General features: G+C 35.5%; 1 protein-coding gene across 1 annotated transcript in view; it reads left to right on the top strand.

The window, feature by feature from the left end:
• The first annotated feature begins 226 nt into the window (after window positions 1-226).
• Window positions 227-12,639, top strand: part of WDR86 (WD repeat domain 86) — a 119,714-nt gene continuing 107,301 nt past the window's right edge. Inside the window, exons 1-4 of the mRNA XM_053713796.1 lie at window positions 227-339; window positions 614-722; window positions 6,600-6,916; window positions 11,428-11,569. Coding sequence (XP_053569771.1) covers window positions 6,688-6,916; window positions 11,428-11,569 — 371 coding nt within the window. The 5' untranslated portion in view covers window positions 227-339; window positions 614-722; window positions 6,600-6,687. The remainder of the gene's footprint in view (window positions 340-613; window positions 723-6,599; window positions 6,917-11,427; window positions 11,570-12,639) is intronic.

Raw genomic sequence — 12,639 nt, 5'->3', positions numbered from 1 at the left:
GTTTATTAATACACAATAAATAACCCCACATGTGCCTATAGCTTGTGTTCAAAAGCCTCAGTGGCTACTTTTAAGACCCTGCATCTAATGATTGACATGTACCCCTTGTCCCTGCAATCCCACTAATGAGAAGCAGTGGGGAGGTATCACTGGGGAGTGTGTGTCTCATGTAAAGCAACCAGAATGACTTGTACAGAGCAGAGGATACAGCAGCTCCACTCCGCCCCTCAGGATAAAGCTAAACTGCAAACAGAAACTTCCAAGCAATCAACTGAGTACAGCAGAAGAGATCATGACTGCTATATTAGCGCCCACCAGCCTCTAGCAGAAATGTATGGGGTAAGTCTTATCTTTAATTTCACTACAAACATATACAGACAGCTAAAGATTAGGCAACATTTGGGGGGTTTCATCCTGTAAAATTTTTCAGCTTGTTATTAAAGCCAGATTTAAATGTCCTCCTGTGTGTAAGAGGAAACTGTATTGCAGCTGCAGGGGGTGCCCCCTGTACAGCTTAACCCTTTGTCTGCAGGGCTGCAGTGCATAGCATTAAAAAATGACTCAGTACTCACTGGCAGTCAACGGATTAATATGGATTTTATTTTATTATTAGATGGAGAGAAGGAAGAGCAGATTCTGACAAAGGAGAGGATGTTCCCCTGTGTGCTAACATTTCAAAGGAAAAAAGAAAAAGAAACTTCTCACTTTTTCAAGCAGTTAAGGTAAATACAAAAGTGGTTTAGTGTTGCAATTTGTCCTGGAATCATGCACAACTGTGAGTTTCTGTGTTATTCACACTTATTGTATGGGAGTTTCAAATAGACTGCAATAATGATGAGATTCTACTTGCATATTGTTGTAAAGAGGCTAATAGTTAAACTAAATAGAACAAAGCCTAACATAGAAAGGGGAATTATGTATTTTCTATTTAGGTAGATAGTTTCATGCAAAACCAAGTGATTTATATTAATGTGCCTGTTTTAATCATATACACTGATCATATAATGATGTCTCATTCATATATGATATAGTGCACACACACATAAGCCTTTACTTATGTGTATGCTATAATGATCATGTTATAGTGCAAAAATATTGCACAGTCATGTAATGGGGATTGTAATATAATGTAATCATGTACTGTATGTATATAATGTATCCAATTATTATATTATTTAGTTTATACATCAATATTATTAATATTACACAATGATTTAATTCAGGGGTTCAATGTTTATGTATAATTTATGATAACATATATTATTTTATATAATCCATACATATGTACAATATATAATGCTAATACACAGTTACATAATGTAGAAGTTGATATAATACAAACTGTGTCAACTTAGGATATAATATAAATGATGAAGCATATGTTATAGTATATCGCTATATATATATATATATATATATATATATAATGCCAGTACATGATCTTGTGTAGTTGTGACACCCACATTAATGTATATAATATAATGAAAGTTCAAAGATACACGACAGGCATCTGTATTCTACAAACTTCAGTTCATGCATGTAGTACAAATTTGAGACAAGGTCTGATACATATGTTTGAAACATAGATGGCACCCAACTATTTTTGTGTGTGTGGGAATGAACCCTGAAGTTTTTAATCATCTAGAAATTAGAAATGGGATTTGCTCTGCCTTTATTTATATGGATCTTAAACTCAAAATTGAATAACCATAAATTAGCTACTGCATAATATACACTAATTTATTTTGCTGTAAATACGGTGCTTGTCTAACACTCCTTGCAAGTCAGATTCTGTAACCTAATTGTGCAGAAAAATGCTTCAAGCTGCCTGAACCAGTTATGTAGTATTCTGTGATTGCTTAGAACAGTGCACAAACTAATTAACAGCTAGTCCTTACTTGCCACAATTAGGGGAGATAAGATAAACTAACCAGGGTTTCAAGTAGTTTGTTAGCATTAATAAGTAGCAGTTTTTAAACGTTTAAAAACATGTAAATTATATGTAGTTCTCTCACAATTCAGTTATTAATTGCTAATATATACTGACTGAGCACATTTTTTATAATATGGCTTAAATGTCGTTTTAGGTGATCTAAAGCACATCCTGTTTACTCAAAAGAAAGTTAAAAACATAGGATTTTGAAATCTATTTAAATCAAAATGAAGCCATATGTTAAGTGCCATTGCTGAGTTTGCATTTTCCCCTATCAGGCCCCTAAAAAGTAGAATTGTCTCTACCATGTGTTGCACACCCTTGTAGCAGAGAACTAACAAGTCATAACCATAAGCATTGCTATTGGATCTGGTATCAGAAACTGTCCCCAATTTAATTAAATCTCCTAGAAGGAAATGTATTTGAAACTTCCCCAGTGTAAAAAATTAAATTACATTTCCTAGATTTAAAGTATTATCATCGGCAGTGTTACCACCTTATTTGAAAAAATACAATTTATATATATATATATATATATATATATATATATATATATATATATATATATATATATATATATGTGTGTGTGTCATTTTGGCTTAAGGGGTTTAAATTGTATGCTCTATCTTAATCATGAAGGAAACATTTGGGGTTTCATATCCCTTTAACTGTTGTTTAAAATACATAATAGACCATTCTTGAGTTTATTGCCCATTTAAAGATGGAAAGTAATTTAGAGAGACTTGGCAGTGAATTGAGTTTATATTGTTGTAGAAAAACAGGTCACAGAGAGAAATCAAAAAAGGGGCAAGAAAATAAAGAAAGGCTAGACTGAAGATAATATCAGTTAAAGGGACCGTCAACACCCGAATTTTTGTTGTTTTAAAAGATAGATTGTCCCTTAATTACCAATTCCCCAGTTTTGCATAACCAACACAGTTATAATTATACACGTTTTACCTCTGTAATTACCTTGTATCTAAGCCTCAGCAGATTGCCCCCTTATTTCAGTTCTTTTGACAGACTTATACATTTTAGCCAATCAGAGAAGACTACATGGTAAATTCACGTGCATGAGCTCAATGTTATCTGTATGAAACATGTGAACTAATGCCCTCTAGTGGTGAAAAACTATCAAAATGCATTTAGATTAGAGGCGGCCTTCAAGGTCTAAGAAATTAGCATATGAACCTCCTAGGTTTAGCTTTCAACTAAGAATACAAAGAGAACAAGTCAAAATTGGTGATAAAAGTAAATTGGAAAGTTGTTTAAAATTGCATGCCCTATTTGAATCATGAAAGTTTTTTTTTTTTTTTTTTTTGGACTTGACTGTCCCTTTAAGAGGGGGAGAGCCCCAGAAGATTAAGGGTCTATAACCCTGATGTTTCTGCCCTAACGTACTGTCAGTGAACCAAAGTGAAATGTCATATTAATATGCAATAGTAATAAGGAAAGCTTTTAACTGTATGACCTACAGCTTTCATTTACTGTGTAGGCTACAAATTAAATTGTTTTATAACTTTTAATGATGGAACGTTAAATGTTTTGGCTATACAAAATACAATTGTTTTCAAATTAGATGCATATTATTTTTGTCCCATGCATTAGTTATACAGCTAAGGATATACAGATTTCACTTTGAAGATAAAAGGACATAAAATGAACATAAATACAATGTTCTTTTTGTATAATAGTGCAATAATAAATTTAATGTATTTAACCTGCACATAGGGGTTAAACATTTATTTAAAGGGACAGACTACACCAGAATATTTATTGTTTTGAAAGATAGATAATCCCTTGATTACCCATTCCCTAGTTTTGCATAACCAACACAGTTCTATTAATACACTTTTTACCTCTGTGAATATCTTGTATCTAAGCCTCTGCAGACTTATTTCAGTTCTTTTGACAGACTTGCATTTTAGCCAATCAGTGCTGGCTCCTAGGAACTCCACGTGCATAAGCATAGTGTTATCTATATGAAACACATGAACTAACACCCTCTAGTGGTGAAAAACTGTCAAAATGCCCTGAGCTAAGAGGCGGCCTTCAAGGGCTTAGAAATTAGCATATGAACCTAATAGATTTAGCTTTCAACTAAGAATACAAAGAGAACAAAGCAAAATTGGTGATAGAAGTAAATTGGAAAATTGTTTAAAATTAAATTCTCGATCTGAATCATGAAAGTTTATTTTGGACTTGACTGTCCCTTTAAGCTCATGTCTGATTGGATTGGATCAGTGACCGTGTTAAGCTCCAGGCGCGTAGTGCATTGCCAATCTAGATCTAGTTTTAAAGAGACAGTGTACTGTAAAATTGGTTTCCCCTTAATGTGTTTCCAATGATTTTTTTTATATCAGTTGTAAAGTATAAAATGTGTGGAAAAGTGCTCCTTTGTGTTTATTTTTGTATATGAAATGACCTTTTTTTTCTCTTTGAAACCACACTCCATTAAAATAGGCTGAGCTTGAAGGGAAATCAGATATCATTATCTTATCACTCGATATAAACACAAAAGCTTACTTTATTTTTATTTACCAGGGGGTTAGATAAACTATTAAACAGAGCCTGATATGAGATTCTCTGAATGAGATTACTTGTGTATATTCAAGAATTAATGTAAAACTTTTTTTGAAGTGATCAAAATTTAGATTTCTGATATCCCTGCGCCACTTACTGTACAGGCCTAATATTTTTCCCTGAGCCTCTGAGGATATTATACTTTTATATAAACATGAAATTGAATAATTCCCAGATTGATAGATATTAATACTTGAGTCTAAAGGCCCCGGGTTACTTACATTAAAGTCTGTCAATTTGTTAGTATCAATAAAATGAAAATATGCAAAAAAATGTGTTCTTTTTAAGTTAAATTCTTTAACTAGAGAGTCAAAAGTCTTGACAGTTTTGGTTTGTGAGTCTATTAATTGAACAATTTTAGTTAATCCTTTTTTATTCCATTCATAAAAAGCAGATGTTTCTAAACCACTTATAAATTGTGGATTTCCCTTAATCGGTAGATATTTTGATATTCTAAACTCTGAATGTAGGATTTGACAAAAAAGCTTACTTATGTTATCTCTGAGATAACAATTGAAAATTTAAAATTGTAGTAACTTTATCCCCCACCACCACTGGTATTGTCATTTCTTTTGCTGGATATTGTTTAGGTAGCTTTTCTGTACCCATTATTGCAGTATTGACATTTTCAGTATAGGTGGTGATTTCAACAGGCAAAAGCACATATGTCAACATAAAGGTAAATGAGCTATTTATAAACCGTTTAATGCACTCTAGCAGGTAAAATGGGAGCACATTAAAGAAAAAAAATTACAATACACTGTCCCTTTATGTTTTTAACCTCAAGTAATGGTGTAAACACATAGTTCTGTTCAAGCAATAGGGCAATAATAAAACACTGTGTCCTTTTATCAGCTCCAGAAAATTATGGTTTTGTCAGAAGTAGCGTAAAAAATCAACCCAATCTCTTTTTTTACTATTACCATAGATCTCCATTGTGCGGGTGACTATTAGGGATGGGCGAATGTTTTGGTACATTCAATATAAATAAACAGCTGCATTTGTTTGTTCTCAAAGAATGTTGAATGTCAGTCAAAGGTTCTACATGAATTTATACAAGCTGTTAACATCCCCTTTGTTGAAGGTCATATTTGAACATCACATGTAACATTTAAATATTTATTTGATTTTGAATTCTGTTAAACTTTAAAATAAGTCTATTGGAATCAATATTCAAATGAATGTTTCACTGATATATTCAAACATCGTTTCTCTTGAAAAATTTGAATGGAGAAAAGAGGTCAAAATACAGATATTTGTTGCTCCCTGGTAACTATTTATAACAGAGCTTTCCAGCAAGTTGACATACCAATTTGTTTATAACAAAGTTAAAAGGCTTTGATGACTCTGTGCCCTTTAAAGGGGTATTAATTTAAAAATCCGGTCCTGCACGAAAGCTTTTCCTTTGTGTTTAACGCCCTTAGGCGCTTCCTGAATGGGATCGCGTGCTGGAGGGCATGCCTAGCGTCATAGGCACTCCCCCCCAGACATGATCCCATCATTGAAATCACGCGATCACATGAACGATCACGTGATTTTAATGTTTAACTTATTTGTTTACATCAGAGCTTTATTCCGAGGTAGACAAAAAAGTCTTGGCAGGAAGGGGTTAAAAAAAAACTAACTTTACAATTACAAAGGCTGGAGTTCATTTTGTAGATATCAATACCCTGACCCTCATAAACACTGCACAGTGAATGTATTCATTTATATCTGTCCCTAATTGAACACTTATAAATAGGACATTTAGGGCCATAATAGTTGAAAAATTACATGATCTAATAAGTTAGACCACAAAGAGATTAAACACACAGTAGAAGTACTGCTCGTGACTTGCAGAGCACTAAAGGCCCTGGGTGTAAACTGCCATAAATGCAATCAGCTGCTCTAAAAACATAGCTGAGATCTGCGACTAGTGCTGCTGATTGGTTTACGCTTTATACCAGGAGTGCTCTGGGGGTCCCTAGTGAGTCTTTAAATGACATGCCTTAATGAATTAGAACCTGTAATTTTTTTTACTTTTATGGCCTTTTAAACAAAATGTATAATGCTGAGTAGTTTATTCATTTATATACTCTTACAGGTTCTTTAGAGAAATTTCCTACTGGACGTAATGTAAAGAAACAAACCGCTATTGATATTCGTCACCCTGCATTTGAGTGAGGAACTCCATGAGTCCACCCTCCAGTGCCTTTGCCCATGCCGGGCTCCGGAGGATGGGGAGCGGTGGCTCCACATGTGCTTCACCCAGCTCTCTGGTTAAGGTCTGCGCAGAGCACAAGGGGGGCATCAACTGGATGAGTTTAAGCCCAAATGGGCACCATCTTCTAACAGCCAGCGAAGACTGCACCGCTCGCTTATGGAGGACAACAGATAATCAGCCCTGCAAACTGCTACAAGGTGAGTGCAGACTCAAGTTTATAAACAAGGGGGTAGCCAAACCAAGCTACAGGGGCCACAATCATGATCTATAAACATCAAATGTTACAAAATGTGTGGTTTGACCTGCAGTGCAAATTTAAGTTTTCTAGATTTCAGACCACCTAGTACTTTACTTTGGCAAACAAAGTAGGTGTTTTATTGCTTGAAATTTTTTAGTAGGCTAAATTTAATTTGAGCCCTGTATTAATTAAAAAATATGTGATAAAACCCTGGGACAGAATAATATGATTAGGAATTTCTATTTAGAAATACATAGAACATATTCTGCATATTATTGTTATTAATATACTTTATAATGCGCCAACAAATTCAACAGCCCTGACCATGGGTACAAATGATAAGAGTACAACGATACAATATTTGTAAGAGAAGACATAATTTATCGAACAAATACAGGAGGAATTGAGGGCCCTATTCCCGTTGGAATTTACAATCTAGAAAGATGATTTAGAGGCTGGTTTGAAAGGATTTTGTAAACGTTTAAAATCATTTAAAACTGAGTAAAATTTTGAGTAGGCATGTGCATTTGTGACATTTGGGAGGAAACAAATGCCGAAGATGGTAGCCGCATTCCACAATTTTTTCGAAGCCAGATTTATTCTTGTTAAAGTGCAGCTTATTAAGATCTAGATTTGCACAGATCTTAATAAGCTGCACTTTCAGAATAATAAATCCGGCCCTGAAAATTACTGAATGCAACTTTGGCATTTGTTTGCTCCCAAATTTCATGAATGCACAAGCTTACTTAAAGGGACACTGAACCCAAATTTTTTCTTTTGTGATTCAGATATAGCATGCAACTTTCTAATTTACGCCTATTATAAAATTTTCTTCATTCCTTGGTATCTTTATTTGAAAAGCAAGAATGTAAATTTAGATGCTGGCCCATTTTTGGTGACCATCCTGGGTTGTTCTTTTTGATTGGTGGATAAATTCACCCACCAATAAACGAGCGCTGTCAAGTGTACTGAACTAAAAATTGTCTGGCTCCTTAGCTTAGATGCCTTCTTTTTCAAATAAAGATAGCAAGAGAACGAAGAAAAAATGATAATAGGAGTAAATTAGAAAGTTGCTTAAAATTGCATGCTCTATCTAAATCATGAAAGAAAAAGTTTGGGTTCAGTGTCCCTTTAATAACTCCTCAGATAAACAATATAAGCAAGTAACATGAGACGTTAGCCAATGTCAATTTTTTTTTTGTAGCTTAATTCAGATTCAGATAGAGCATGCAATTTTAAGCAACTTTCTAATTTACTCCTATTATCAATTTTTCTTCATTCTCTTGCTATCTTTATTTAAAAAAAGAATGCATCTAAGGTTTTTTTGGGTTCAGAACAGAACAACCCAGGTTGTTCACCAAAAATGGGCCGGCATCTAAACTTACATTCTTGCATTTCAAATAAAGATACCAAGAGAATTAAGAAAATTTGATATTGGGAGTAAATTAGAAAGTTGCTTAAAATTTCATGCTCAATCTGAATCATGAAAGGAAAAAATTGGGTTCAGTGTCCCTTTAACCCCTTAATGACCACAGCACTTTTCCATTTTCTGTCTGTTTGGGACCAAGGCTATTTTTACATTTCTGCAGTGTTTGTGTTTAGCTGTAATTTTCCTCTTACTCATTTACTGTACCCACACATATTATATACCGTTTTTCTCGCCATTAAATGGACTTTCTAAAGATACCATTATTTTCATCATATCTTATAATTTACTATAAGAAAAAATTATAAAATATGAGGAAAAAATGGAAAAAAAAACACAAGTTTTCTAACTTTGACCCCCAAAATCTGTTACACATCTACAACCACCAAAAAACACCCATGCTAAATAGTTTCTAAATTTTGTCCTGAGTTTAGAAATACCCAATGTTTACATCTTCTTTGCTTTATTTTGTAAGTTATAGGGCCATAAATACAAGTAGCACTTTGCTATTTCCAAGCCATTATTTTTCAAAATTAGCACTAGTTACATTAGAACACTAATATCTTTCAGGAATCTCTGAATATCCATTGACATGTATATATTTCTTTTTAGTAGGCATCCCAAAGTATTCATCTAGGCCCATTTTGGTATATTTCATGCCACCATTTCACCGCCAAATGTGATTAAATACAAAAAATCGTTCACTTTTTCACAAATTTTTTCACAAACTTTTGGTTTCGCACTGAAATTATTTACAAACAGCTTGTGTAATTATGGCTTAAATGGTTGTAAATTCTTCTCTGGGATCCCCTTTGTTCAGAAATAGCAGACATATATGGCTTTGGCATTGCTTTTTAGTAATTAGAAGGCTGCTAAATGCCACTGCGCACTACACGTGTATTATGCCCAGCAGTGAAGGAGTTAATTAGGGAGCATGTAGGGAGCTTTTAGGGGTAATTTTAGCTTTAGTGTAGTGTAGTAGACAACCCCAAGTATTGATCTAGGCCAATTTTGGTATATTTCATGCCACCATTTCACCGCCAAATGCGATCAAATTAAAAAAAAACGTTACATTTTTCACAATTTTAGGTTTCTCACTGAAATTATTTACAAACAGCTTGTGCAATTATGGCACAAATGGTTGTAAATGCTTCTCTGGGATTCCCTTTGTTCAGAAATAGCAGACATATATGGCTTTGGCATTGCTTTTTGGTAATTAGAAGGCTGCTAAATGCCACTGCGCACCACACATGTATTATGCCCAGCAATAAAGGGGTTAATTATGTAGCTTGTAGGGAGCTTGTAGGGTTAATTTTAGCTTTAGTGTAGTGTAGTAGACAACCCAAAGTATTGATCTAGGCCCATTTTGGTATATTTCATGCCACCATTTCACCGCCAAATGCGATCAAATAAAAAAAAAACGTTCCCTTTTTCACAAACTTTTTCACAAACTTTAGGTTTCTCACTGAAATTATTTACAAACAGCTTCTGCAATTATGGCACAAATGGTTGTAAATGCTTCTCTGGGATCCCCTTTGTTCAGAAATAGCAGACATATATCGCTCGTTGCTTTTTGGTAATTAGAAGGCCGCCAAATGCCGCTGCGCATCACACGTGTATTATGACTAGCAGTGAAGGGGTTAATTATGTAGCTTGTAGGGAGCTTGCAGGGTTAATTTTAGCTTTAGTATAGAGCTCAGCCTCCCACCTGAAACATCAGACCCCCTGATCCCTCCCAAACAGCTCTCTTCCCTCCCCCACCCCACAAATGTCCCCGCCATCTTAAGTACTGGCAGAAACTCTGCCAGTACTAAAATAAAAGCTATATTTGGGCTTTTTTATTTTTATTTTTTTTAGCATATTTACATATGCTGCTGTATAGGATCCCCCCTTAGCCCCCAACCTCACTGATCCCCCACCAAACAGCTCTCTAACCCTCCCCCTCTGCCTTAATGGGCGCCATCTTGGGTACTGGCAGCTGTCTGCCAGTACCCAGTTTAGTAAAAAAAAGTATGTGTTTTTTTTAATTGCCCTTTTCTGTAGTGTAGCTTCCCCCCCAAGACCAACCCCCCACCCCTTCCAGACACCCTTAGATGCTTAGATGCAATTTGTAAATAAAAATTTTTTTTACTTTGATCAACTTTGTTTTTCTGCTGTGTAGCGGTTCCCTCCCGCTCCCGCCCCGTGCACGCGCCTGCACGCTGCCCCCCATGCACGCACGCCGCCCCCCTCCACTCGGCCCATCAATGGCCGCCCACCCGCATCCCAAACTGGCTCCTACCCACCAACGGTACCGGCCACCGATGTCCGGTGCAGAGAGGGCCACAGAGTGGCTCTCTCTGTATCGGATGGCCAAGGGGGGTTATTGCAGGATGCCTCGATATCCAGGCATCACTGCAATAACCGGAAAGCAGCTGGAAGCGAGCAGGATCACTTCCAGCTGCTTTCCAGACCAAGGACGTACGCCACACGTCCTCGGTAATTAACTGTATTTTGGTCGTTAAGGGGTTAAATGATGACTTTTTATGGTCCTTTGAGATCATCAGTTTAAAGGATAGTAAACACCTTTTCCTTTTGTTAAAAAAAAATTGTCCTTGGCCCTAGAGAGGATTTATTTATAAAAATGTTTACATTTTATAGAGGCTACATTTAGACACCCATCAGCAAGCACTGCCCAGGGTGCTGAACCAAAAATGGGCCGGCTCCTAAGCTTACATTCCCGCTTTTCAAATAGAGATAGCAAGAGAAGGAAGAAAAATTGATAATAGAAGTAAATTAAAAAGTTGTTTCAAATTGCCTGCTCTATTGGAATCATGAAAGAAAAATGTTGGGTTTAGTGTCCCTTTAATCAAATTTCTAAAATGTCTGCATTGCCCCTATAATTAAAAAGAACATGCTGTGTGTGCTCTCACAAGATAAGTTTGGTATAAGTTGCCTTTCTCCGATCTTGTGTCCTATGCCTGGCTGATAAGCCCCTGTATGTGCTAATCTTTCCACGCTCTGCTGAGACTGATCTCTCACTTACGTGCACTATTTGTTTTCAGGGCATGAAAGCTACATTACCTTTTGTCACCTGGACGATGAAGCTGCTTACACGTGCAGTGCCGATCATACCGTGAGAAAGTGGGAGGTGTCAACAGGACAATGTCTGATTGTTTATACAGGACACACATCCATTGTTAACAGGTGGGTTTTACGGAACTTCACTATAGCCATGTGTAATCCAGATACATTCAATTTACCTTGTTGTGAACCATAATGATCATTATGTAGCTACTTTGTAATAAGAAACTGTTAGTGAGTTCCACTGGTCATTCAAATCACCAGTTCCTCCAGAGTAGTCTAATACAATGTATTCGCATGTGCAAACCTGCCCAGCAAGGACTCTGGAATTTTCTTTGTTCTCTTGATATTCTTTGATGAAGCTCAGGAGCATGCAGGTGTCTAAAACACTATATGGCAGCAGTTATCTTATACATTTGCAAGAGCACTAGATGACAGCCCTATTTCCTGACATGTAGTCTTCAGATATGCACATGCTACCTACCATGAGAACAAAGCAAATTTGATAATAAAAGTAAATTAGACACTATTTTTCATGTCTATTTAAACTCTCATAGTTTAGAGAAAGCATGTACTTTTAAACAAATTTGCAATTTACTTCTATTATCAAATTTGCTTTGTTCTTTTGTTATCCTTTGTGGAAGAGTAAATCTAGGTAGGCTGAGGAGCACAGGAGTCTATGGCAGCTGTGTTTGTAAAAATGTATTGCGTTGCTACAAACAATGTTGCAAAACACTGCTGCCGTAGAGTGCTAAAGACACGTGCACGCTTCTGAGTTTATATAAACCTATTTAGATTTACACAAATGATACCAAGAGAACAAAGCTAATTTGTTAATAGAAGTAAATTGGAAAGTTGTCTAAAATAGCTACTGTATTTGAATCATGAAAGTTTAATTTTGACTTTACTGTTTCATTAAAATGTTTTGTGAAGCTAGAGATAGAACTAACAGCACCTTAAACTGACAGCTGGCAATTTATAATTTGTTGTATGATTTATAGCTCAGTATTGTATGTGAAATGGTTTGCTGACCCTCTGCATTGGTTTATATTGGTGTGAGGATGGTATTGGTAGTATAAATAATGATTTATTTATTTTTTACTGGGCATAAACTGATTTTGTAAGATTAATTTGTTGTATTGCTGATCAAAGTTTCTAATTAGCGTCAGCATTTTTTGTACTGAGCATTGAGC

The sequence above is a fragment of the Bombina bombina genome, chromosome 5 (assembly GCF_027579735.1).
Source record: "Bombina bombina isolate aBomBom1 chromosome 5, aBomBom1.pri, whole genome shotgun sequence".
NCBI classification, from domain to species: Eukaryota; Metazoa; Chordata; class Amphibia; order Anura; family Bombinatoridae; genus Bombina; species Bombina bombina.
This window is presented reverse-complemented; position numbering and strand designations above follow the sequence as displayed.